Below are 27,975 nucleotides of genomic sequence, written 5' to 3' on the forward strand. Positions count from 1 at the left end.
CCACCTTTTCTGACCCCACACTTCTCTTAGCTTTTGCCATGGTCAGTGTTTTGGAATATAATGTATAATAACACATTGTATCTGCTCCTATTTTACACACACATCAGAACGTCATTCGGTGCCTAATTGAACATATTTCAGATTTTTTTGATCCATGCCAAGACCAGAGACTGGATCACACATCATCATAAATAGAAGCAGTATGATTTAATAAACCTTAGTCTCAAGAGATCAACATTTCTTATCTAGTTCCCACACAGGGACATTTTAAGACACTGGCTACTGTTTGTGCCAAAACAGATGGACAAACATGAACTATTATCATCATAACTTAAGCGGTGTTTGTCCTCTTAAGGAGCTCTAGTTTCTAAAGTCACCAGTAGAATTATATCTAGACAAAATATGATTTCAATCCAAACACCAAACTTAACTTAACTTTTGATTTGTTTGTTAATTGTTTTGTCCATAAATAGGTCAGAAAAAGGTTAGACATGATGATCAGTGTTTCCAAAAGTTCCAAGATAACATCCTCAAATGCCCTGTTTAGTCCACAACCCAAAGATATTAAACCTACTGTCATAGAGTTGTAAAGATACCAGAAAATATTCCAAATTAATGATAAAGAATCAGGATATTTTCTTGAAACTTTTTTCTTTAAACAAATGCTCAAATTTGGTATTTGATAAACAAAACAGATGTTGATTAATTTAAAGGTTGACAACAAATAAATTAATTGAATAACCGCTGATGCTCTAATGCATCTATATCAAAAGTGACTTCCAAATGTTACCAATAAGTCTTGTAGTCTCTATATAGTCTACATATACTCAAAGTTATTTATGTTTCATGTATGTATTATAAACATGTTGTCTGCTACAAATGCATATGAGACAATGATTAAAAACAACAACAACAACAACAACAACAACAACAACAACAACAAATAATAATAATAATAATAATAATAATAATAATAATAATAATAATGATAATGATAATGATAATGATAATGATAATTAATCGAGTTCAATCAGACAACATTTAAAAGTAAAAAAAATTAAATAATTAAATTATTAATTTTAAAAATAAAGTCCAATGTTTTTCATAACATTTGTACCTAAAACCTCCATGTAAAGCCTCCATATATTCTACATGTAATTCAAAGTTATGCATCTCTCACATGTATTATATACATATTGTATGAGACAATGATAGAAAAATTATAATTTACGGGTCTCGTTCAGAGAACAGTAAATGATGAAAAAATATTGGAATGATTAATTTTAAAACAAATCTAAAGATATCAAATAAAGTCCGATACCCGTCGTTTTTTCTTAAACATATGGGCATAAAATATTCTAGAAAAAAAAAACCAAAAAAAAAACCATCAAATGAAGATTCAACAAAGACTAAAACTGTCAGGCTTTTATTTTGCAAAATTGATGTTTTTGCGTCACCGGAAACAGGAAGTACTGGGCCCACAACAAGGACAGCAGCGGCTGCGTGGTTCACTGAACTGTCCAAACTGTAAGTTACAAAGCATAATTTAACACTATTGATTTGTCGACAGTGATATTCCTGCTGTAGTATAAAGTCAGACTGTCTGTGCTCATATGCAGCAGTTTGACGGTGATAGCTGACTCTTTAACCCGCTCCCTGTGTGTGTGTGAAGGGCATGGTGGGGCCGGCGGTGCTGAGGGCTCTCCGGACCCTGCGTCCCAGGACCCTGACCCCGGCTGTGTGTGCTGTGTCGGCCCCAGTAGTCTCCGTCCTGTCCCCCTTATGTGTGTGGAGGAGCTCCCCTGTGCGGACACTGCAGCTGTGCTCCGCCTTATGCGCCGGACATAACAAGTGGTCAAAGGTGAAACACATAAAAGGTCCCAAAGATGAGGCGAGAGGAAGAATGTTCACCAAGTTTGGGATGATGATAAGGATAGCCGTCAAAGGTGAGCTCAAATAACTGCCCTAAGGTGAAACAACTGCCTTCAAAACTGTTTTCTTGTGGGATTTCTATAAATATGTTATATCTGATGCTCTTGCAGAGGGTGGACCCAATCCAGATCTGAATTTAAACTTAGCCCACATACTGGAACAGTGCAGGGGCAAAAACATGCCCAAAGCATCCATCGAAGCTGCAATCAAGGGTGCGGTAGGTTCACAACACACTGTGACCATGTAGGTGGAGGGGAAAATCAAGGGGAAATATCACACTAGGAGCCTCTTTTGGATAAGGAGATCAGCAAACTCTGAAGTTAACCCTAGATGGAAAACCCAGAGGAGACTGGGCTTTGGAAAGCCCAGGGTCAACAATTCACCATGGCCACAGGTCAGATAAAGTTCAGTGGACTTAAAATATATGCATGCATTTACAGACAACACATGCATTTATCTCCATATATTGATAGTAGTAACTTATTTCGCTAATCTCATTTTTTACAATGGATTTCTTCAATGGATTATATTTATTAGTTATGACCTAACGTGACAGGAACAAAACAAAGGAGGCACAAAAAGGCAGTAATAGGTTCTTAATCTATTGGGTAAACTGCAGACAATTTAGTTCAAGTTAAAATGTCAGCATGTTAAAACTGAACATAAATTGATCCTCTATATTATAAATACAGGATAATAATGTACATCTACACATCATGACAGATGATCATTCATTGTTCATTTGTCTACAGCAGGGGTGTCAAACTCAGATCCTCGAGGGCTGGTATCCTGCATGTTTTAGATGTATCCCTCTTCCAACACACCTGATTCAAATGATAAGCCTATCATCAAGCTCTGCAGAAGCCTGATAACGACCGTCAGGTGTGCTGGAAGAGGGAAACATCTAAAACATGCAGGATACCGACCCTCAAGGATCTGAGTTTGACACCCGTGGTCTACAGTGTCTGTTTAGGGTTCTTTTATTATTTGATTTAAGCAGAAATTCAAAAGTGCACCGCTTATATTCGGAGCTGAGACTGTGAATGTGGAATGTGAGGCTTCAGAATGCTCAAGTTTGAAGTTGGCAAACTAATAAAAAATAGTCAACAAAGAGAAGGAGATCCTCTCTTAAATAGCTTTAATAGCCTTGGATTATTGTGGATGTAGAGATATGCTGTAATGTCATCAGTACGAATGAGGAAGTAAAGCCACTAATCAGAGAGCTTTGTTAGATGGCATGATGGCAGGAAACACAGGGTTTGTAGAATGAAAACTTGGCTTCTTTGTGAAATCAGTAAAATAACCCACTCTCACCTTTAGGACTTTACATACTCAGAGTTTTTACTAAACATGTTTTCTGCATAGGCTTATGTAATGAATCCATGTAACCCTTCCATTTCAAAGTTCCAAGCAGACACACTAATGCACACTGCTAGTCCCATTGTACAGTGTGGCTGAGCATGACAACAGTCAACAATAACTGATATTCTGTATACCTCATGTATGCCTAGTGTGGTTGACATATGTGACTGTATCCTGTTGTCAGTCATGATGGTGGCACTTGTGCAGCCAGAGATGATACATGGTATAAAAGGATTGAGAATCACTGCTGTAAAAGTTAACCTATGTGTGTCGTTGCTCAACAGGAAAAGGCGAAACCAACGACCCAACACATGTTCGAGGCTCGGGGACCCGGTGGTTGTCTGTTGCTCATTGAGGTCCTCACTGACAACAACTCCCGCACCCACCAGGAAATCAGACGGCTGCTTAACAAGAACGGGTTAGAACTGGGACTCTGTTTATCCAATCAGAAAACATTTGTAATAATAACCCTGGTTGGCAGATATGTAAAGGGAAAAAATTGGCATTTTTATGTGACTTCTTGCCTGTGGGTGGACTATGTTGTTCCTGTTTTGTGGGAAGCGAGTCCCAAACATCTGCTGCACAAATCATGATAAAATAAACATATTATGTAAAATAAAAATGCAATCTGATGAGTCCAAAGGGAATACTTAAAATTATTACAATACAGTAAAAATAACCTTAAAATGACTGTACACAGTAACATAGGGCTTCACAGCAGTATTATCATACACATAAGGATGATAAGGAAAACACTGACTACAGTTCATGACATACATCATGTATCGGGGTAATTGTGGTTGGTGCAGTGGATTCCATGCACAGCAGTAACCACTAGATGTCCCTATACATACTGTTATTGTCAGTAGATCAATGTTCACCTGAGCACTGCTGTCCTAAACACAGTAACAGATTTCATCATGAAAAAACATAATTTATCCATTATCATTTCATGTTTGGTTAAGTCTCCGTCTCCTCACACATAGGCATATGAACTTCTTGATGAAGCACATGAAGCAAGTTGTCACTAGTTCAGTTTGAGAAAAGGTTACAAACCAAACCTGTTGTCATTTCCACACCAAACATTCTGTAATAAATGACATGTTAAAGGTTTTATGTTATGTCCAGTTTGATTAGGATGTATGTTGTATGAAACCTAATTTTGTGTCTAAAGAAAATAACAGGCTCAAATCAAGTCATCTGAGCAATTTATACATCAGGTTTGCAGTTATAAAGGAAGTAAGTCTGCTGTTTTTGAAGCTTTGTAACTCATTGAAAGAAAAAATAAGTATCAGTATTTTTAAGAATATATATAACAAAATAGAGGATAATCTAATTTAATTGGCTTCCCTGCCTTCTGTTAAAAAAAAAAAAAAAAAAAGAAAAGAAAAGAAAAAACGCCCATTCACATTAACATTAGCATTATGTTTTCCCACAGGGGAATGTTTGCAGAAGGCACTCGCCATAATTTCCACAGACGGGGCGTGGTGGTGGTGCCAGGTCAAAACATCACGACGGAGCGAGCCCTGGAGCTGGCCATCGAGGCAGGAGCTGAGGATGTCCAAGACACGGAGGATGAGGAGGAGCAGCCAATCCTACAGGTCAGACGGTACAGTCAGGCTGGACTGAAGACCTGATGGCACCTGTCCTTTACTGAGATAGTTCCTCATTCTCTTCATTCCAAGGAGAATTCTGCCTATTAGGACAGAGGCCACAACTGGACATGAAGCACCTTGTCAGTCATTAGTCCAATTACCTTTGAGCCTCAGAAAATGGAAGGACTTTGTTTAAAAATGCTTTTAATCCCTAAATGGTTAATACAATATTTGTGTTAAACCCCTTGAATCAAAGTCCACACTTCAGTCATCTCTCGATTGTTTAATTTCTAATCCACTGTGGTGGAGACAAAATGACAATATATGTGTAGTGGACCTGACTGTATGATGATAGTTTAATATTTAAAGATTAAATCACCACTATGATCAATGTGGAAAAAAACTTGTTACATTAGATTTAATGTTAAACTTGTCCTCATAGTGGAAATACTCTTGTTAGTTGGGCTGGGCAGTATGGACAAAAATGTTATTGTGGTAAAAAAAATTATCATCAATTCATATCACCAATTATCTTGATAAATGTTAAATAATTAGCAGATTTTTATTCTGGGTGAACATTAAAGAAACAGACAATTATTTGTGGTTTTAATTTATTTTTTATAGTCAGAACATGAAAAAAACAACAGGCAGCAGAAAATTTAGAACAGATGGAAATTATTTTTGAACATCAAAATATGCAAGGGTGAAAACATCAAAAAGAAGAATTTTTAAAGTGTTATAACAGACAGCATCGACAAAATGAAATTACAATTGCGACAACTGTCAACAAAGACAACGAGTCTTACTGTTTTGTCGCCCACTTGTTCTCAGTCTTGTTATTTTAAGTCTTTGAAAGTAGTTGAACTGCTTATTGCACTGGGATCATGGCATTTTTCCCCCAATTTTTTTTTTTTTACAGTAACTGACCAAATACGCACAGCCCAACCCCTGTTTAACTAATAGTTCGATCTGTTTCATCTGTCTTCAGTTTATTTGTGACATGACGGAACTGAAGAAGGTGCGAGCGGCACTGGAGGAGCTAGGAATGAAGATTACATCGGCTGGGTTGGAGTTTCTTCCCCACAACTTCTCATCCCTGGACCAGGATCAGCTGGACAGCGCTTCAACGCTGATAGAAGCCCTCGATGACTGCCCAGATGTAGTCCGAGTTTGGGATAATATCCAAGCTCACAGCTGAGGATCCCTTTTGGACACTTGTGGACACTGAACATCTTAGATGTGAAATATTTAATTTGACCGAGAAAGGATTGTGACGTCAGCATAAAGGACAGACATTGAAAATATAAAGGTGTTGAACATTTTCAAGCAGCGTATGTGTCAGTTCACGCTAAAGGTAAAGGAGAAAGTGTTGACAGAAAAGGTATTTCTAAGCCTCATCAATGAGCAAAGTGTGAGAAATGTTCATCTTAAAAATATATTAAATGGAGTATTTTTACAGTGAATATCAACACATACCAGTAAAAAGGAAATTTCTAATCTTTCTTCAAAAAATATATACAAACATACAGTTCTGTGCAAAAGTCCCAGACCAACGTTAGGTTTGTTGGTTCAGTAAAGTCCTAATGACCACATATGCATTTCTCTGTCCCTGTATTAAGATCCAATCTGAATATATGTGAAGCATGTACAGCGGTGAAAACAGAAGTTTCAGGAAATAAAACCGCTTCTATAAACGAAAGTGCTATTTAATGTGATCTCCCTTCACACTTAACATGTCTTTAACCCTTTTGTTCAGACAATATGAGATTTATTGAATACATTTTCTGATGTTTTATACCAGGTTTCATTCAACACACGTCTGATGTTTCTGTTTGTGCAGCTTCTTGTCATGGGGTCAGAGGTCACACTAAATAGTGACTTTAACCTTTGCAACACATTTAGTTAAGTTTTTTTGTGTGTCTTTTAAGGCTGTGCAGATATTTATTGTATTTTTTATTGTATCTGAAGAAAAGAGAATTGGAAATAAATATGTATGCTCATTTCATCCCAAAAAACAAAGCTAAAGGTGGACCAAGGCTTTTGCACAGTACTGTATTTCACAAAATTTGCAGCAGTCAGATTTAATGCAACACAAGTAACTTTTTAATGTGATAAGTTATACTACAGGTCGATACAGCCTGGTTAAAAGACAAATTTTGTTTGATGTGATTCAGCAACAACTATTTATGTAACTATGTTTTGAAAATTATCTGATATCTGGTACAAATTTGAACCAAACCTAGTGAAAAATAATGAGTGACATTATGGATACACACACCAGTGACTGAATTGAGTTCTGAGAGCTAAACTTAAACAATATTTAAGGCTATAAAAGTATTTAGAGCCAAGTGTTTTAGATTTTTAAGGGTCTATTAACATTTTCGCATGATTTTTTTAATCCATGGCATGTTCTGAATACAGTGAGTTGGCATCAAATGAGTTACACTAACAGAACTCAGGTTAAAATGTTTTTTTTCACCACACCAGAATTAAATAATGTACTTATTTATAGTGTGTTACTTAAACAGAATCATATAGACAGCTGAAGGTTACAGCTGAAGGACGTTTTGACTCAGTGTCATCACAGGTCGTTACCCTCTCATATTAGTGCAATGTCAACATTGCAGTCAATAAGATCCCACATTAACTGTATGCATGCAACATATTGAACGGTTCCCATACATTTATGCACCTGACTTTCCTTTTTTTTTTTCTTTTATCAGTACAGTGTCATGTATGGGATAGCCAGAACTATATTTTCAACATATACGATGAACTGAACAGTGAAGTGGTAATTTGACATTAATGAGGAAGTCCAGTGTAATGGCTCTGTGCCTATTTGCTCTATTTATCAATGCCCCTCATTGATTTTCCTGGCAGTTCCTCTCAGCTATAGGATGGCATCGATTGGTTTCCAGTGTTGGTGAATAGTGCACAGCAACATGTGAGCTGGAGGCCAGTCGTTTGCCCTGTGAGTGCCAGAGTGGAGGGTTCAACACTGACATCTGCATCCACGCACCGAAAACAAGAAGTGCATTTGTTTTACCTAAATATGAACCATGAATGAGGAAGACAAGTATTTTTAACACAACTGACCAAAAAGTGTTTTGAAGGATGTGTGTTTGAGTCATGGCCAAGAAGGATTTGTCGTTCTGATATCAGTCAGGTATGTATGCAGATTCATTTTCTATTGTTTGGTTAAAGAATTGAACAAGTGAGAGCAGAGAGAGATTCGTACAGTGTAGCTGCCGCCTTCACTATGTGATAACTGTGTGAGTGCAGTATGGAAACTATCCTGTATTTGAGGGCAGAGTATTTTGGGAGGGGCACAGCTAGATGGGCATCCTGGGAAATCAGAGCAGAGAGGAATTTGTCAAGTGAAGCGCAGAGTGTTTAATCACAGCTATAATATTGTACATGTCAAACCATTCATGTTTGTTATAATAGTTACGACTTTGCTCAGTGAAAAAATCATCCATCATAATAAGAAATGAATAAGAATAGAGTTAGCAACAATACAAGTAAATGTACAGGCAGAAGGGTTTTCCAGAAAATGTAAGTAAGAGAATAATTCTGAAAACCCTTTGATTTGTGTGGAAATTAAATTTGATTATTGCCCTCAGTCCAGCAGAGCTCCATGTCTGACGCAGACCCTATAAAGACTGGGGGACCAGTCAGCAGGGGCCCCGAATGCCGATCACCTCCGACTCCCAGGATGGAGCTGCTCAGTCCCTCCAAGGTGAAGGACCGCTCTCAGAACGTCACAGAGAAGGTCACACAGGTACGGGGGCTCAGTCTCTGGCTGTGTGTGTCAGTTTGTACTCGAGGCATGCAGCTGGACTGACTGACAGCCACGAAGGGTCTGCTTATTTATTCACTGAGTTCAGTTTCTTCACCAAATTTCACATCTGTGAATTTAAAGCCCATGATGCAACACTGTTACACGGTTTTAGTACATTGTTATATTTCTCACACCCAGGATGTTTTGTTTCCCAAGAAATAAAGTTGCCATGATGGAAGACAGATGTTAATTAACCCCCTAGTGGAAAAATCAGTAAGTAGTTTGGTGGCTGATGTTTTCCTTCTGGGTGTGAAAAACAAAGTTACATTGAGCAACAGTTCAATTCAGTCATACTGTTGTTAGTGCAGGAGCCCTGGGGCTCAGCATTCTGCATCACTGCCTCTGTTATGGTACACTGTGGATATGAAACAAATGCAAGGGAAGTGTTTCCAGAAGCCGGTCCCCTCGCTGCATTAGATCTCAGTTCCTGTGTCTCTGCTGATGGATTTAACGGCATGTACCATCCACACAGCTGCTGAGGACGGTTTGGTCAGCAGATATTATTTCTGAACAGGTATAGATGGTTACTATCAGGACATGAACTCAGCTGAGTGACAGCTGACTACTTCATAGCCACAAAGCCACCAAAGTAACTTTTTTGGTTATCTGGAAATAGTTCCTCTACCTGGATGTAATATTTATCCAAGTCGTGCCTCTTTTGTGAACCACTGAGGACAGGATGGTTCAGGATTTACTGGATCTACAAGGATGCAAAACCAGAACATGCAGCCTCCACCCAGAGATCGGTCAGAACAGTGCATCCTCTAGAAAGGTCTGTTGGTCAGTATTAGAGCAACTTACATATCTAAAAATGCTTGGGTTTTTTTGTCAGAGAAAATACTCTTTGTTCTATGAGATGTGTAACAGTAAGAGTTTTTAATTTTACAGTGGTATGTTTGTGGTGTTTTCATTGATACAAAAGCGTAAATGGGCCTTTTGGGAGAGGACTATTTTAGCTAAATGTCTTAGAAATGGCTCCAAATGACCGACATTAAAAGTTCACATTTGCCTCTGTAAGATACTTGGATGATTAAAGGACAAATGTGTGAGAATCACTGCATACTGATGCATTCTTTGTGCATAGGTACTTTCTTTGGAGTCTGATGTACTGCCTGAATATAAACTCCAGGTGCCAGAGACAACATGGTGGATCTTGCTTCATTACAGCCCCTTTAAGGCATTTTGGGACTGGATCATCCTCCTCCTAGTCCTCTACACAGCGGTTTTCACCCCTTACTCAGCTGCCTTCCTCTTAGATGAACATGGGGATATACGTCAAAGGAGTTGTGGCTACACATGTAACCCTCTGAATGTGGCGGACCTTTTGGTGGACGTGTTGTTTATTGTTGATATAGTCATAAACCTCCGCACCACCTATGTGAATCAGAATGATGAGGTTGTTACACAGCCAAGCCGGATAGCCAAGCACTATATCAAAGGCTGGTTCCCCATTGACCTGTTCGCAGCCATCCCTTTTGACCTCCTCATTTTCAGATCTGGCTCTGATGAGGTAAGAACATTTAATAACATGTTATTGACAAAAGTGACTCATTCAAAAATGTTATTGCTTGTGTTCTTTATAAAATTATTCTGGAGAAATTTTGATGTGTTGACGTCTCTAATCTCCTCTTATTGTTCTATCTGCTCATTTTTCATCTCAACCTTCTCTTCTGTTTTGTTGGTGAACATTAAAGATGGCAACCTTAACCAGTCTCCTGAAAACAGCCCGGCTGCTGCGACTGGTCCGCGTGGCAAGAAAGTTAGACCGGTATTCTGAATATGGGGCAGCTGTCCTCTTCCTGCTAATGTGCACCTTTGTGCTTATTGCACATTGGCTGGCCTGCATTTGGTACGCTATTGGCTTTGTGGAGAGGCCCTACACAGAGACCGGGTGGCTGGATAACCTGGCAGAACAACTAGGCAAGGTCTACAATGACAGTGACTCCACCTCTGGTCCGTCAGTCAAAGACAAGTATGTCACTGCTCTATACTTCACCCTGAGCAGTTTGACAAGTGTGGGCTTCGGTAATGTGTCTCCAAACACCAACTCTGAGAAGATCTTCTCCATTTGTGTCATGGTCATTGGCTGTGAGTTGACTAACACTGACCTCATGTAGTTTTTACATCTATAGGGCTTCATATGACATGACTGCAAAGGTCTCACTGTTACTTTTGTGTCCTGCTTTATGCCTCTCTCAGCTCTTATGTACGCTAGCATATTTGGGAATGTGTCTGCCATTATCCAGCGGCTGTACTCTGGTACAACCCGCTACCACACCCAGATGCTGCGAGTCAAAGAGTTCATCCGTTTCCATCAGATCCCAGGTGGACTGCGCCAAAGGCTTGAGGAATACTTCCAACACGCTTGGTCCTACACAAATGGGATTGACATGAATGCTGTAAGTGAAAACTGACTAAGGATGATCATATGAGACCTTCTAAGTCCTGCCATATTAACTAGTATCCCAGTCCCCATACTGGTATGTTGATGGTCTTTCTTTTCTCTTCAGGTGCTGAAGGGCTTTCCAGAGTCTTTGCAGGCGGACATTTGTTTGCACTTGAACAGGTCTCTGTTACAGAACTGCAAGGCTTTCCGTGGAGGCAGTCAAGCCTGTCTGCGTGCTTTGGGGATGAGGTTCAAGACCGTTCATGCTCCACCAGCAGATACCCTGATCCATTACGGTGACATTCTGGACTCTCTGTTCTTCATCACTCGTGGCTCCATCCAGGTCATCAGGGATGATGTGGTTGTCGCTATATTAGGTAAAGAACATCATCATAAACGTGGATGTAATGTCCCCACTCAGTGTAAAACAATCCTAAGCATTGAAACATATCCATGCTCTTGCAGAAAAGAATGACATTTTTGGTGAGCTTATTCACCTGTACGATGAGCCAGGGAAGTCCAATTCAGATGTAATCACCATCACCTACTGTGACCTGCACCGCATCCCCAGGGAAGACCTGCTGGAGGTCTTGGATATGTACCCCAGCTTTGCAGACAACTTCTGGAGGAACCTGGAGATAACATTTGACCTGAGAGATGTCCGTTGGTGACTTTTTGAGAGGAGGGGAGGAGGCTTTTAGACTGATCAGAAAACAGTGATTTATTTGACAATAGACTGAGGTTGATTAAGATGTTCGTTATTCATGTTTTGTTTGTTTTTAAGGCTGACCAAGTACCACCGATAATAACAACTGATGATTCTGGTGATGATTGTGGTTGTCGTCACAAGTCAAGACACAAAATACACTCCTTGGATTGTAGAATCAGGCCAGGTGAGACTATTTGTGTTAGATCTTTATGTTTAATGGTTATTTGGACTGCTTTTGGATTGTGCACCCTTAAAAAATATGCATGCAGTATCGTATATCACACAAAATCGCCTCACCGCCTCACCGCCTCACCACGGGGGTCCCCCAAGGCTCTGTGTTGGGCCCCCTCCTTTTTGCCATATACACCACCTCACTCGGTCAGATCATCCACTCACACGGCTTCTCATATCATTGCTATGCTGATGATACCCAGCTCTATCTGTCATTCCCACCTGATGACTCCACAGTCTCAGTGCGGATCTCAGATTGTCTCTCTGACATATCTGCATGGATGAAAGCCCATCACCTTCAGCTGAACCTGTCCAAAACTGAACTGCTGGTCTTCCCAGCTAAGCCAACCATACAGCTGGACATCTCCATCACTATTGACTCCATACCTCTGGCTCCTACCAGTGTAGTACGTAACTTGGGAGTCATGATTGATAATCAGTTGACCTTCACGGATCACGTTGCCTCTGTCACCCGATCATGCCGTTTCACTCTGTTCAACCTAAGAAAGATCAGGCCATACCTAACCGAACAGGCCACCCAGCTCCTGGTGCAGACTATGGTTATCTCCCGTCTTGACTACTGCAATGCTCTTCTAACGGGCCTCCCAGCTTGTGTTGTCAAACCACTACAGATGGTCCAGAATGCAGCAGCGCGTCTGGTCTTCAATCAGCCTAAAAGGGCACATGTCACCCCCTTACTCATTGAGTTACACTGGCTACCCATAGCTGCCCGCATCAAATTCAAATCTTTAATCCTAGCCTACAAAATTCTCCGTGGGTCTGCTCCTGTCTACTTAGGTGCACTAATAAAAGCTTATGTCGCCCCACGACCACTCCGCTCGTCTGGGGAACGTAGTGTGGTGGTCCCCAGACCTTGTACAAGACAATCCAGGCTCTTTTCATGGGTCGTTCCACGTTGGTGGAACGCTCTACCAAGTGCTACAAGAACAGAGTCATCCCTGCCTATCTTCAAGAAGCTCCTGAAGACCCAGCTCTTCCGAGAGCACCTCCTGTCCTAGCACTTTCAAACATTCCATTTTAAATATTCTAATAAGGTTTTTCCCAGGACAACCACAGATTCTTTCACGATTATCTCTGGACCTGCTGCGGTGGTCCGGCCTCTTCCCTGCCCTCATCATCACCACTCACTTATCCTCAACCGCCTCCATGTGTCTCCCCCTACTCCCCCTCTCCCCCAGTCCCTATCTCTATCGCTCTCTCTTTTTCCCCTTCTCTACTCTCTCTCTTTAACCCCAACTGGTCAAGGCAGACGGCCATCCTCCAGGAGTCTGGGTCTGCTCGAGGTTTCTGCCTGTTAAAGGGAAGTTTTTCCTCGCCACTGTCACCAGTCACAAGTGTTTGCTCCTGGAGGATTCTGTTGGGTTTCTGTAGAATTGACTTAGAGTCTGGTTTTGACCAACTCTATATATAAAATGTCAAGAGATAACTTTCTTGTGATCTGGCGCTATATAAATAAAATTTGATTGATTGAGTGATTTAATTGGTTTTCCCCTGTAAGTCGCTTTGGAAAAAAGCGTCTGCCAAATGCGTAAACATAAACAAAATGTTCTGCAATCAGAAAGTCCTTTGAATATGATGCAAAAGGATGATTATGTTACTTTCCTGTGAACAGATGGAATAGATCATGAGGACTCGTACCCTGTTCAGTCCTTCCACCATCGTCACTCACCTCCACAGACCCACTGGGATGACCGCTGCAGCTGTGGATCCCAATGTTCCCAGTCTAGTGAAGACCTGGCTAAACCTCGTGCATGTGGCACCAAAGTAGAGCTTTACCCAATGGGGAGAGAAGCCATGATGGACAGAGGCCACCAAGGTAGATGAACATGATGTTTGACTTGAGATATTCTATCACCATGTGGATTAAAACTTGAATATTTTAGGTAAACTGTACAGCCCTTATTGTAAGAAATCTGACTTTGAGTGCAGTCAAAAAATTGCTTTGTGTGTAGTCTATACTTAGTGCCTTACCAATAAGCAAAAGAGATTCAATATTCTATATTTGCATGTTTTTATCATATTTATCAAACTGGTGCCTAAGTGCTTAACCCTCAAAGACCTAAACAGTCAACAGAGTCTAAAAGCCTCTACTGATCTAAATCATTCAGTAACTTCTTAACCACTAATCCTATCAGTGCATTGAAAGCAGCAGATATGACCCATTTGGATATTCAGAGGCTCTGTTGAAACACCATAATCCTCTGTAACATTGATTTACCAATCAAAACCATGGACTTGTTCTAAACGCTTATTTTTACATTCAGTTAACAATATATTTTGCTGAAAAAGTCACTTTTTCCTCAATCTTATGTTTTGACTATTGGATTACTGAGCTGTTTTGAACATCTACACAATCAGTACATTAAATATAGGAAAATATATGATTTTTTCCCCTGAAAATGCTGAGGATAAATGAGTTAGGGAAAGTTAAATGTAGAGAAAATGTAATTTGGAAGTCACCCAAAAAATAGTTGTGGGTTTTTAAGGGTTAAATATGGTGTGTACCAAGCCTGATGTGTGATGGTAGATCAGGAAACACGTGAATATAGAGCACAGCAGGATTAACTTTTTGTGGGCTAACTTTGAAGTTGCATTGTCCTTCAACGAAACCCGGTGTGATTATTCCTTTGGCTTTTGGATTATTACAGAAAATATGGTCTGTGGGAAATAAAAATTCACAAAGCTTTAGCGTTTAATTCTGCAAGATAGTTGTCATGAATGAGAATCACATTGAACATTTTTAAAGTGTGAATCTCCTCAAAAGAAAACCACTGTTAAGGTACAAATGAATCATCACCATGAACCAACTTGTCTGATTTCACCAACTTCTTCTCATGAAATGTTGTATTTGACATGATTGTGTTCTATGTACTACACAGAACCCTCGTCATCTAATTTAGCTACTTGGTGCAAAAGCCATTTATAAAAGATGTCAAGTTTATAACTAGGTATTTACTTACATATTTCATGGCATAGAAAAAAATTCAACAACATCGCTTATTTTGGGCATATGATGAGCTTTTCCAAAAATGACACTTGAGATGAAGAAACCAGAAAGTTTAAAATGTTAACTGTCAAATAGTTACAGAGCTCTACAGTGCCCCTAGTGGTCAAAACCTCGGGGCAGCCATGGCTCAGTTGGTAATAACCGAAGGGTTGGCGGTTTGAATCCCGCTCTGTCCATGTGCTGTTGTGTCCTTGGGCAAGACACTTCACCCCCCTTGCCTCCAGTGCTGCTACTCACACTAGTGTATGAATGTGTGTGAATGTTTGGTGGTGTCAGTCTGCCCCAGGGCAGCTGTGGCTACATATGTAGTTTACCACCATCAGAGGGAGGATGTGAGAGCGAATGAATAATGGATCCACTGTGTGCGCTTTGAGTATGCATTCATAGAAAAGCGCTATAGAAATCTAATCTATTATTATTATCATTATTATTAAAACCTCACAATAAGCATTTAGATTATATATGCTACAATATACTACATTTTAAACTTTCAGTTTTTAGCATCAGTTGGAAAGAACACCATTTCCATCTTTCATTTTGTATCTTCCTCAGCTTCATCTCTAAATGTGCCAGGAATGTATCGATACTGGCCAGACCGTCAGTCTCCACAGTTTTCCAGTCGTACCTGGAGATCATCATCTGTTCGCAACTCATACCACCCACCGCCTTTCACAGAAGAGAGGCCCAGCGAACTGGAGTCTCGGCTTGAGGTTTTACATTCACAGCTCAACAGGTGTGTTTATTGGATCACATGTTCTTCAACAGTGATTATCAATGCACTGAACAACCATTGAATTTTTTTTTTTCTGGATATATCTTACTTTACAGATTGGAGACTCGCATGACAGCTGACATCAACGTTATTCTTCAGCTTCTCCAGCGGCAGATGGCTCCTGTACCTCCAGCTTACAGCTCTGTATCACCCAGTACCCTCCCCTCAGACTCACCTGGCCTGTACGGGAACGGGACAGCAGTGTTACACACCATGTACCCTATTTCCCCCATACAGATGGGCAGCCGGGCACCCACAGAGGTATGGACAAATACTACATGGCACATATTACATCTTCTTTGGGTAAAAGTTTTCAGGAATGGTGCTTTTCAGATTCCAAAAATTACCTCAACTATCAATAACAGTGGACAGCAGTGTACCAGAAAATACCCCTACAGTGTCCTATAGTTTACATTATGCCAGGTTATTCTGCGTTTTAAGAATAAAACAACAGTAGCTCCATAAATCATCTCTATCTCTGTCTAACTCTATCTACCTCTATTTCTATATATCTCTATCTTTATCTATCTCTATCTCTAGGTGTGCTAAAGATCAATTTTGATTCACCAGAACTGTCACAAATTAATAATAATATAACAATAACATTATGTCTTAAGCGTTCACTACGTTATTAAAATACCAGTGGTTGCTGATTAGTAATGGCTCTATGAAAAACCTCCGCCATAGCATTTCCAGTTCACTACCTTTTTTTCCACATGAATGAAATGAAGTTAGAAATGTTCCCACTACGCACAGTTCATGGATTCATTTTTGGGATTGGATTCTGGAACCCCAAATGTCACCCATAGGTTTCAGCAGTAAGATGCTCATTAGTGCATAAGCCAAAAAAATATGTTTGGATTCCATGTTACTTATGCATTATAATTGGCCATTGTGCATATAGCCACCTCCCTAAAATAACTACGTCTGTCATTTTTTGGATAAAAATTAGTTTTTTGCCTAAATCATCAAATATTCAATTTATGATTAAGTTTTTCGTGTTTCCTGAAAAATATGATAAAATGACTTTGGTAATTGTTTTATGGAGGTGACAATATAGACCAAGACCAATGTTTATTTCCACTAGTGTTTCCGCTACTGCCCCCACCTGGATCTCGACCAGTGGGCCCTCACGCTGTGGTGGCATCCCAGAATTTATCAGGACAAGTTAAAACATGTTAAACCTCAGTGTTCTAAGAAGTGCAGGTAAACTCCTGCTGTAGGTATCCTATCAACAGTTTTATGCATCTTTTCTTATTAAGGTCTGCAGTGCAAATGCTTTTTGGGCTGAGACAGACTTTTTCACTGTGATCCAGTGAGTTGCCACCAGGGGTGTACATCCATGGTAGAGCACAGCTACTACTTACTTCCCTAGTGTTGGACTGAGTAGTGTGAGGCAGACTGGGGTCGAACTCAAGGCGACACTGGGTCAGTACTCCAGTAATAATGCAAAGTGGTATTATGGGATAGCTAACCCAGAACTGCCTGTTAGATCAGTGTTTTTCTCTGCAATACACTGACGTCTTTGCTGTGACTTAAAAAGTGTTCTTCCCCCAATGACTTTTAAAGTAGAAATATTACCTATAGCTTTTTTTTTTCTTTAGAGCTCTACACAGACTAATCTTAAAGTCATCAAGAAGTCCCAGGAGTCGTTGTCCAGTGGCATCCATGTGACTGTGGCATCAGACGACACCATGTTCATGATGGTCACCCCTGAAACTGAGACCCATGCAGGGTTGGCTCCACAGCTGCCCCAGGCGTCTGTGGGATCCTCCCTTACGGACAACCCCAGGCTCTGCGGCAGCCTCCGCTACCCTTCACTGCCCGGTAACCTGGACATTACCTCAGGACTGGAAGACATCCAGAAACACCTCTCAGATCCAGTTCTGCCTGTCATCTGACAACCTTCACGGGCTGCCAACCACGACCACTGTAACAACAGTGAAAGAAGAAACTCAGTGCTCCTTACAGACCTCTGGATGAATCTATGGGATTAGAGCAGCTCCTCGTCTGAGGTGGTTCAGCTGTGTCTCACATGAATAGAGCTTCAAAGACAGAAAATGGTGACCAACACAAGACTGCAAGTTAGTCTTTGGTGATGGCTTTTTCTAACATTCGTCTCCTCATCCAATATTATCATAATGTCTAAGAGACTAAATATGGACTGATAAAACACAAGCCAAACTGTCTTTCCACTTCTTAGTGCTTTTTTTTGTCCTGGTTTTTCCCGGTTCAGTACATATTTTGAGTTCTGGTCCTCTCTAACTTGTCACTTATAATTCGTGAGTAATTCCCTTCTTGGTAATTACAGAGCATCTTCACGCAGACTCAGATATTAAACAATATGTTGGCTCACATTTTTTTTAGAAAACTGTTTTGATTTTGTTGAAATGGTTAATAACAGAATGTGACTGCCAAGAAGGTAACTGGACATTTAACAATTTGTAATTATTTTGCCACTTTTCTCTGGTGCACATTATGTGTTTTAAAATGAGCATAGACATATCTGGGGCATTCCTCTTAACAGTTGTTCATTATGTGCTAATCACCTGATCTGTAACCATGCTGATCTGACTCAAAATTCCCCAAATGACATCTATACAGAATTTATTTCATAAATTTATGCTCAGAAAAAAGTAACACCAAACAGCTGCAGCAGTTGTAACCCCTTTCACTTGTAGTTCCCACTCCAACCCACAGTTCATTGCATTCTTGATGCCAGTTCCTAGACTCTGACAACATCCATTTTACCTGTTGATTCTCTACATAACATAGAAGAAATAATGGATGATGATTTCTTACAGTATTTTGCAGTAACTGGAAGAATAGATTCCACCTATCATTTCTGTAATATATATTATTATCAGTACTTTGTTGCTTTACTGTGAAATAAGTTATATTTTGTCTAAACATGAAGCTTCTGTCTAATGATTTAACTGCACAGAACTGTTTATTTCTGTATTAAACAAAATAATGTAGCAAAAATAAAATTATTGGTGAAAATATTAGAGAACAAAAAACTGTATTATTATAAGTACAGTAAACTATTGGACACACTAACACAACTGAGGTGTTTTTCATATCACAAATGATGTTCAGTTCAATCAAATATATATATTTATATACTAAAAAATGACTTGATAACATGAACACATGAATCCACGTAAAACACATTCAATCCATGCTTAACCACGGCTCAAAAAAGGGAATAGTTGAGGATAACATGGTGGGTTCAGTGGGAGTAAAACACACTGTGTAACGTGTTAACCCTTGCTCACCTTAGTTTTCTGCAGTACATCTTGTATTACAAAACTGAATATCAAAGACATGGTTTTAATTAAATGCATCTTTACGGCCTAGATTTGTCACACAGTTGAAAAAATCTTTATGAACGATCATAAAGTCCATGTTCCTTTCAGACATGTCAGCTTGTAAATCCAGCTGAGAATGTTTTTGAGTCAATTTATGTCTGGCTTCGTTTTTTTGTTTTCAGTCCTGGGAGGATCATAACCGCTGCTCAGACTCGAAGGATTTCTAGGCAGTTGTTGTAGCAGATACCAATCCAGTCTGGCTGGGTGGAGGCCCACTGGACATTATTGATCTCCCCCTCCGCTGTGTAAGCCAGTATAGGGTCCTCGATGGCCCGGGGCATCTGTTGGATGTCCCAGATTAGAGCCTGATGGTCGTCCGCTAGACAAAACCAGGGGAGGACGTTTGATTTTAATCAGTTCATTTTATTCAACAGGAAAACACACTCACAAACAGTGCATGTAACTGACCCAAACCATATTTTTCATAATAGTGTGATTATCTATTTTCCTATATACAGGAAGAGTCTTCACTCCAAGCTCGGAAATATCTTTATTTACAAACTAGTGGTATTTATGAGTCTGTCTGGATGTGAACATCTCTGACTTAATATTGTACTGTAACAAGAGCTGCAGCAGACACCACTGAGGACTGCTGCCTCCCAGTATCACTAGATAGATTTCTCATGTTATAAGTTAATGTTTGGTGGTTTCATGTTTAGTATGTATAGAGCTCCCTCTTGTGTTCCACAGAAGTTACTGCAATGATGTTTAGGCTGAAGTTGAAGTGGTCGGAAATTGTATTATCTCATTCCACAACAACTAGGCTCTTAGCTGATTATTAGGCTTTTAGCTGATCATTAATTGTCACACAAGTAAGTGCAATTAAACTAGACTAGTATAGTTTAATACACCTTATGAAGAAGAAGAGCTGTTTATTGATATTAAACACTGGAATAAATACATGTAATTACATTGTTGTTTACCTTTTAAGCTTTGCAAAAAAAAAAAAAAACCTGACATGAATGATTTAAATTAACAAAGCCTATTATTGAGCTACATAAAGAAATAATAATAAATATGACACACAGTAATCCCCTGTGTCTTGCATTACATGCAAGCACATAGGGAATTCATTTGATAGTGAGAGATTCCTTTAAAAGTAAAGTAGCTTCAAATAAAGCAGCGTGACTCAAAGTAGAAATAATGATGAAAATATGACATCTCTCACTGTTTCATTCAGGTTTTACTGGACAAGTGACTGTAGATGATATTCATGATGATGCAAAATAATTATGGTTCACAAAAAAAAAAAAAAAAAAAAAAAAAAAAAAAAAAAAAAAAATATATATATATATATATATATATATATATATATATATATATATATATATACATTCATATACACACACACAATAATGATAAAGCAAGTGTGTAATAGTTGTGATATATTGAACAATAAATGCAGGTATATTCATTAACAATAACCCATGGACTGGAAATAAAGTGTGCGAAAATAACTGTAGGTGTTGTAAAACATGCATACCTGCTGTGCAGATGTGGCAGGAGGAATGTGGCGCCCAGGCAATCCCATTGACACAAGCCCTGTGGTTGCTGAGTCTGGCCACTGGAGTACAAGGCACACGCACATCTAAGATCACCACCTGCAGAAACAGGCAGTGACCAATTCAGCACAAAGCAAAAGCAAAGAATGGCCTGAAGACAGGAGGAAACAGACATTCAAACAGGTTCCTTCAGGTTTCTACCAATCAATTTAAAGATGAGAAAATAAAAACACTTGTCACTACGAGAATAAAGTCATAAAATATCCATATAAAACCTGTAATTTCATGAAAATAAAGTCGAATACAAAAAGAATCACAATGTTATGAGAATAAAGTCGTAGTTATAAAAAAAAATCATAATTTAACAAAAATGTAATTCGTTTATGAGATTAAAGTCGACATATTCTGACAATAAAGCCGTAATATGACAAGAATAATGTCGTAATTGAAAAACAGGTGGGAAAAATATCCTAATTTACCAAAATACAGTCGTACCCTGCTGGTCCACAGCAGTAGTATCTGTGTTGTATAAAGCATTTGATAGTAATTCTACTTACCAGTACCAGTAGATCATGCATATATTCTGGGGTCAGTACACAGTCTACTGTAAATGCACTTTGGATCAGCTGGTTCTGGGCCCTAGTTTTGGACCCTGGTTGTGAGTGATGATGAAACCATGTATATTTGTTTCAGGTAAAAATAGCGATGATCCCCTACACCCTGGATGTCAGGATACGCGATTTCGGGTCACATGTCAACGTTCATGGACCACTTGGTCTTTGGTATCCATGTCCAGTCCAACTGTCCCTCACTTAATTTCATATTTCACACTTTCCCGGTCTCGCTGTGTTTACTGCTATACTCTGTCATGTTGAGCGGGTTGGTTTTTGCCCCTCAGTCTGATTTAGAGGGGCATGGCCTGGGGGGGAAGTGACGTATGTGCATACCCTCTACAATACAGCGTAATGTTCAATACCCACAATGCACTGCAGCAAAGCTAACTGTAAAAACGCCATGAATCTATGCACTGAAAAAGTTAATCAACACATGAAGCTTATGTTGCACAGAAACATGGCAGTCATGTTAAGATAAAGTGATTCGGTCAGGATTCAGAAGGTTTCAAGACAATATACGAATAGGAAATATACAAAGATTACGAGGCTATTAGCAAGCTAGCCCATGGCGACGCTACGGACACTATATAAACTAGCACAAAACCTCCACAAGAAAACAACCCCAGGTCAGTTGTAATATGTTTCCCACAGTTTAAGACCAAAGAGCTTATGCTGCGATCTGCCTGGAATAAAAACACATTGAGTATAAAGGAATACGCATGTTATTTGAGCAGGACTACATGAGCCACATACTGGCAAACAGGAAAGCTTAACGGCTCCATTAGAAGGGAGATGAAGGAAAAAGGCATTCGTTTACAAATGCAAGGCTCCCTGTTCACCTGAACATCGCTCATCTGATGTGCAGGAGGCAGATGTTGATCTGTGGAGAAGACAAGTGATTGACCCGGGTACTCCAATCACCAAGACAAAATTATTGGAGTCAGGGGTGACACAGCAGCAGGTGGGTCATCCTACATAAACGGTGGAAGTGCTGTCACTTACTTTTGCAGACACCAAAATAGTTTAAGTTGACCTAATAATCGCATTAACTATATATGTTTAATAAATAAAGACTGTCTTTGCAATGACACAAATAGAAAACAAAGTGAAAATAAATATAAAATAAAAAATATATATAAAATGGCAATTTATTTAAAATGCCAAGTTCAAGGAATTATCTTGTCATTTTCATCATACAAGGAAGTGAAGCCCATAGTTGTCATTTAAACACTTTTTTTTTTACATGAATTAAAACTCATTCACATTTACATAACATTACATACACTGAATACAACATTGATATGGTAAAGAAATAGAAATTATTATTAATAATATCAAATAAATATCAGTCACCCAAAATTATGTCACTGATGTTACAGCTACTCAAAACAATTTTATTTTGAAGTAACTAGCGACATTGTACCTGTGGTGCCATTGTACGATAGCATGATAAGTAGAACTTGTCTGCCACCACTATCCATTTGTAAACTACCATTTATTCATGCATTTGAGCCAACATGTGAGGCATGAAGGGAAGAGCATGTATTTGTTTGGTCTGTGAAATATGATTAAATTCATACAGCGGTAGTGAACTGAAGCCCTCACATTTTAGCATCGTCTGCTAGTAGTAGAAATGTCATGAATGGCAGCATAAACACTGGCGAAAATGGAGTATGGCGGCAGGGATGAAGAATTGAAAGTAGAGAGAGGCTAAAATCGCCCAGCATACCTCACATTTGAAAACGGACATAAAATTGTGAACGGCATGGGGCCTGTGAAGGTCTGTGGTGAGCTCAGAGTTGGTCCGAGGTGAGCTGTGAGCTGGTCTGTGGTGAGCTGGGACCCTGTTAAAATCACCCAGCATACCTTACAACATTTGAATACGAACATAAAAGTGTGCCTAGTAGATAGTCAGGTAATGTTTCTATTCATTTGGCGAGTTTGGCAGCGATTGGGCCTGTGAAGGCTCAGGAAAACCCATACAAATGCCCTCCTGTGCTGCAACATCGATCGAACGGACATCGATGGGACAGACATGGGGCAGGGCCCAAACGTGCATTATATAAGTAGGATAGGATAGGATAATATTACTTACACTGGACTATAAGAAAAATGCACACACACATAAATAAAAGCAGGGAAACTTCACAAAATTTGGGCCCGTAACGAAAAGAATTTACGTCAAATGTGCTATTTAGAGGCAGTATTAGGTCAAAATCTGAAATTCTATGAATTATTGAGAGAACAGGTTTTGATTTCTAACCTACAAGTTCTACTTCAACACAATGTCTGTACATAACAATACATGCACTTTTCAAATTTCCTCTAGTGAAAGATTTAAACATCTATTCTATAAATGTACGTGAACCTACGCATATATGTAAGATAAGATAAAATAACATAAATTAAGATATTCCTTTATTAGTCCCACAAGGGGAAATTCCAAATTTACAGCAGCAAGAATAGAGTTCAACAAAGCACACAAAAGTAAAAAGAGCATTCAGCCAGTACAATGACTAGACACATAACAGGAAATACAGATATGCAATCCATAAATAAAATTCAAAAAAAGTAGTAATATCTTGAAAACTCCAGCCAATGTTTGTGTTATTAAATATGTAAGACTTAGCACATTTTATTTCTGAACCATAAAATTTCCAAAACTTGAGACCACTGTTATCAGTCACCATTTGCTTCAGCTTCTGTTGATAAAAATGGTTTGTAACATCCTTTTGGCACTGATTAATCAGTGCATTGTTAAAAAAAGACTGTATAAGTATTTAAAGCTAATATTATGGCTGGGCAGTAAAATGAAAATAACCCCAGTATATTTTTCCAAATGTTTACAAAACAATAAACCAACCTCCATGCTGTCCATGGCCATGGTTGCCAGGTAGTTGGGGTCCTGTTTGTTCCAGCAGAGCCGGAGCAGCGGGTGGTGTTGGGGGTCTTCGTAGATAATAGTGCTGTGCTCTAGGTGACGGAGGTCAAACATACGAACTGAACCATCAGCTCCAACAGAAGCAAACATATCTCTACCGCCACCCGCACGGCTGAACGAGATGTCGTAGACCTGCATACCAAACAGATGATGAGCTCGGGTCAGTCCTTGGACACGTCAAATAGGTGTCTACTTTATTAGACAAACACATGTGAAAGTGTTTGATCCTTTCTGTGTCTGATTTACCTCTTTGTCATGAGCAATGAGCTGCGTCTTGACATGACCTGACACCAGGTTGACCCTGCCCAGAACCTGTCCAGTTTCCAACCCCCAGATTGTACATGTGGTGTCAATACTGGAGGTCCCTGCTCAAAGAAGAAGACAATCAGTGTAAAATAATGACAGTTCATGCAGTCAACATCAGCTCCGACTACATCAAACATGAGTACTGAGTTCTCACCTAACATGTTTGGATCCACCTCGTTCCAGTCGAAGGATGTGAGCGGAGCACAGAAGTCTGAGTTCTTGTTGTTGTTAAGTAGACACTCCAGACGGGTTTCTGTGTCACTGACCTTTCAACAAAAGGACATATTATTGTCCAGGAGATCAGCATCACCCCTTGTTGCAGTAATAAACAGGTGCACAGCTTCTGGGCCTGAGGAGAAGTTATGTTGTAACCACGATCACATAGACCAGGGGTGTCAAACTCATTTTAGTTCAGGGGCCACATTCAGTCCAATTCGATCTCAAATGGGCCAGACTAGTAAAATAATAGTATAATAAGCTATAAATAATGATAACACAAGCTTCTCCTCTTGTTTTAGTGCAATGCAAAACATTAAATATGAAAATATTTACATTTACAAACTATCCTTTCACAAAAAAGATGTGAATAACCAGGAAAAATTGAAATTTCTTAAGAAAAAGTGCAATTTGAACAATATTATGCCTCAACTTAACATTTGTACATGTGCATTACACACAATGTTACACAAACATTTGGTAACAGGCATACAGTAATATTGTTGAAATTTTGAAGCTTGGAACTAAAATAAGAATCATTTCTACAATATTATGTGTTAGCTTATTATTAACGCAACTTACAGATCAACAAATGCTCAAAACATTTAGTTACAACCAGAATATTGTTGAAATTGTACATAACTTTTCGGTTGTTCACATTTCGTTGTTAGAGCGTTATGATGCTATTATTTTACTTTAGATCACATTGGAACTAAAATGAGCTCAACACCCTTGAAAGTTAATATCTCCAGTGTAATTTTTGCACTTCATAAAATCAAGCCGAGGGCTAGATTGGATATTTTGGAGAGACGGTTCATGATAATGAATATTTATGTCCATATCTGTAGTTAATCCCCCTTAAATCTTTACACCAGCTCAAGTGGAATGTGAATTTACATTCAAGACTTACCCTCCAAATTCTCAGGTAGTCTCCGCTGGTGGCCAGAAGGTCAGGGTACATGCCCTTTGTGTCAGGAATCCACATGATCTTTGTGGTCGGGTAGGGGTGGTCGAACGTGTTTCGACATAAAAACTCAGAGCTCTCCTCCTCCAGACCCACTATCTGAACCTGTGGACACACAACAACAACTCACCTTAAGTGAGCCAGTGTGGTGTTACTTAAATGAACGGGTACATTTCAGTCAGTCTATGTGACAGGTGGTGATGATTCTAGGGATTCATTGACAGGGATACGTTGGAAAATGTAATATTAAAAATGTTATATAAATGCTTTTACATTTCAAGAAAATAACACTGTGTCTAGTCACGACTAATTATAGCAGCAAATTTTGAAATTAATTTGCTATTTACATATTAAAGTACAACCACAATCCAAAAGAGTTAGGGCACTGTGTATAATGTAAATAAAAACAGAATGCAATAATTTGCAAACCTCATTTATCCATATTATATTCAGAATCTAAAAAAATATATCAAATGTAAAAATGCCCATTTTAATAAAAGGTAATTGTGAATTTGATGGCAGCAACACATCACCAAAAAGCTGAGACAGAACAATGTTTATCATTATCCCATTTTCTTAGAACAACTCTCCATAAACATCTGGGAATGGAGCAGACAATTTGCTGGAGTTTTGGGGGAGGAATGTCATTTAGAATTTTACACAGCCTCCCAAGTTTTTTAGAACTAGATTGTAAAGACAAAGTAGAATATTGTCAATAATTTATTTCTTTTTCAATTTTTAATATCAAGTAATAAATAATGAAACTAATGATAAAATGTAATATATTAAGAGGCAATGGCAGTCATCCTGTTGTCCCATTCAGCTGTACCTTATGGCAGATACAGGTATATCACCATAATAGTTTTATCTTTAAAGATTATAGTGCTTGTTGTGTCTGCAACCTAATTTCCCTTGATAATACTGTATTTTACCTTGAATGTCATTAAGGCATTATCATATTCCACACATTGCTTTACATGTTGAAAGAACCCACGCTTCTAAATACTAAATGAGGGCAAAGAGCCGCCTACAATCATCACAAAATGTCAAAGTGCACACACAACTCAACATTGACGTCATGCATTTCCACGAGGTTGTAGTTCTAACTGGCACTTGTTAATATGAGGAATAGCAAAGTCTTCCCTGATGTCATTAGTCTATGATGAGTCACGCACAAAAACACATCAAAGTACTGAATACTGACAGCTTATGGATAGTTACTGTAGCTACATCCTAAAAATGAACCATCCCCCTGTTTGTCATTGTGTCTATTTACAGTGCTGTGTCCAGGACCCGCCATGCGTTCAGGGTCCAGGAACAGCGTGGGACAGGTCGGTCTCTTTGAAGTTTTGCGTTACCTTGTTGTTGTATTCCTCCACGAAGCTGCCGAGTGCCAGGCGGAAGCGTTTATCCGGTCGGACGGTCCAATTCATGGCGTAAACTGTCCACGGCGCCTCGTATTTGTAGATTTCTTTACGTTTACCGTGTAGCGACATTTTCAAAGGCCCCAGTTCTGATAGCCTCTGGGTGACGACCAATTACCTGCAGAAGAAGACGACCCTAAACGCGTCGCCACAACCGCCTACTTTCCAGTAGTAACTTATTGCCTTCACGTTGTGTAATTTCCACAGAAGTAAGCTAAATGTTCTGTCCGTGTGGTCCGGACGTCTTCTAAATGACAGGAGGTGGACGTTACATGCAAATAAATGAATTAAATGTGTGTGTTTAACAGTGAGCTCCACACACATCTGCTGATAGATGTTGATAATATGGCTGCGACCGGACAAAAATAGTAGAAAAGAAAGCGCCACCGCTGATGCCTTCAATAGACGGCACGAATGTCGTAAAAACCACCACAAAACACACAAGCACAGGTTTGACATCAGCTATTAAAGCTTTAATTAAGAGACACTCAACAGATTAGCAAGGCTGTGTTATTTCTAATCGATTTTATGAGGGCATTTATTATGTTAATACCAGGGTTCCTACAGGTTTCTACAAATTAAATAATTTTATGACCTTTTAAAGACTTAGAACAGAATTTAATGCCTATTCCATGGCCACACTGGCAAAAAATTTGTGACTCTTAGAATTTAGGAAAATGTATTTATATACTCCAGTGCTACTTTTACATAATGAAGTTGCCAGAGAGTTACTCATATTTAGCAACATTTATTTACAAAGCTAATTTTCATACACATATTT

General features: G+C 39.2%; 3 protein-coding genes across 5 annotated transcripts; 2 read left to right on the forward strand and 1 right to left on the reverse strand.

Annotated features, from left to right (window-relative positions):
- The first annotated feature begins 1,403 nt into the window (after positions 1-1,403).
- taco1 (translational activator of mitochondrially encoded cytochrome c oxidase I) lies at positions 1,404-6,215 on the forward strand. The gene is made up of 6 exons (XM_030122541.1): positions 1,404-1,527; positions 1,673-1,946; positions 2,043-2,149; positions 3,579-3,712; positions 4,733-4,895; positions 5,878-6,215. The coding sequence occupies exons 2-6, from the start codon at positions 1,676-1,678 to the stop codon at positions 6,085-6,087; spliced, it is 885 nt and encodes a 294-aa protein (XP_029978401.1). The 5' UTR covers positions 1,404-1,527; positions 1,673-1,675; the 3' UTR covers positions 6,088-6,215.
- A 1,562-nt stretch (positions 6,216-7,777) lies between these two features.
- kcnh6b (potassium voltage-gated channel, subfamily H (eag-related), member 6b) lies at positions 7,778-18,789 on the forward strand. 3 transcript variants are annotated; one of them, XM_030121939.1, is made up of 12 exons: positions 7,778-8,055; positions 8,513-8,670; positions 9,815-10,240; positions 10,425-10,818; positions 10,930-11,129; positions 11,241-11,493; positions 11,582-11,775; positions 11,901-12,009; positions 13,690-13,893; positions 15,637-15,817; positions 15,913-16,117; positions 17,461-18,789. In XM_030121939.1, the coding sequence occupies exons 2-12, from the start codon at positions 8,527-8,529 to the stop codon at positions 17,755-17,757; spliced, it is 2,607 nt and encodes an 868-aa protein (XP_029977799.1). In that variant the 5' UTR covers positions 7,778-8,055; positions 8,513-8,526; the 3' UTR covers positions 17,758-18,789. The 3 variants fall into 3 exon arrangements, with proteins under 3 accessions (XP_029977799.1, XP_029977800.1, XP_029977801.1); XM_030121940.1 differs by having other exon boundaries at positions 8,513-8,628; XM_030121941.1 differs by lacking the exons at positions 7,778-8,055; positions 8,513-8,670 and adding an exon at positions 8,679-9,502.
- Positions 18,072-27,540, reverse strand: LOC115410335 (DDB1- and CUL4-associated factor 7-like). Its single transcript, XM_030121942.1, has 7 exons — positions 27,129-27,540; positions 25,717-25,875; positions 24,745-24,856; positions 24,531-24,649; positions 24,207-24,416; positions 20,711-20,828; positions 18,072-19,546 (listed from the first exon to the last, which is right to left on the reverse strand). Exons 1-7 carry the CDS (start codon positions 27,264-27,266, stop codon positions 19,374-19,376), a joined length of 1,029 nt encoding a protein of 342 aa, XP_029977802.1. The 5' UTR covers positions 27,267-27,540; the 3' UTR covers positions 18,072-19,373.
- Positions 27,541-27,975: the final 435 nt, after the last annotated feature.

The sequence above is a fragment of the Sphaeramia orbicularis genome, chromosome 19 (genome assembly GCF_902148855.1).
Source record: "Sphaeramia orbicularis chromosome 19, fSphaOr1.1, whole genome shotgun sequence".
NCBI lineage: Eukaryota > Metazoa > Chordata > Actinopteri > Kurtiformes > Apogonidae > Sphaeramia > Sphaeramia orbicularis.

What these genes read in the sequence shown, in the direction of transcription:
- taco1 (XM_030122541.1), top strand. Translation starts at nt 1,676, where the DNA reads ATGGTGGGGCCGGCGGTGCTGAGGGCTCTCCGGACCCTGCGTCCCAGG. An exon ending in GATAAGGATAGCCGTCAAAG is followed by an intron (nt 1,947 to 2,042) that starts GTGAGCTCAAAT and finishes ATGCTCTTGCAG; the next exon opens with AGGGTGGACCCAATCCAGAT. An exon ending in CGGCTGCTTAACAAGAACGG is followed by an intron (nt 3,713 to 4,732) that starts GTTAGAACTGGG and finishes GTTTTCCCACAG; the next exon opens with GGGAATGTTTGCAGAAGGCA.
- kcnh6b (XM_030121939.1), top strand. Translation starts at nt 8,527, where the DNA reads ATGTCTGACGCAGACCCTATAAAGACTGGGGGACCAGTCAGCAGGGGC. An exon ending in TAACATTTGACCTGAGAGAT is followed by an intron (nt 11,776 to 11,900) that starts GTCCGTTGGTGA and finishes TTTGTTTTTAAG; the next exon opens with GCTGACCAAGTACCACCGAT. An exon ending in GCAGCCGGGCACCCACAGAG is followed by an intron (nt 16,118 to 17,460) that starts GTATGGACAAAT and finishes TTTTTTCTTTAG; the next exon opens with AGCTCTACACAGACTAATCT.
- LOC115410335 (XM_030121942.1), bottom strand. Translation starts at nt 27,266, where the DNA reads ATGTCGCTACACGGTAAACGTAAAGAAATCTACAAATACGAGGCGCCG. An exon ending in ACTACCTGAGAATTTGGAGG is followed by an intron (nt 24,857 to 25,716) that starts GTAAGTCTTGAA and finishes TTTTGTTGAAAG; the next exon opens with GTCAGTGACACAGAAACCCG. An exon ending in TGGCCATGGACAGCATGGAG is followed by an intron (nt 20,829 to 24,206) that starts GTTGGTTTATTG and finishes CTGTTTCTGCAG; the next exon opens with GTGGTGATCTTAGATGTGCG.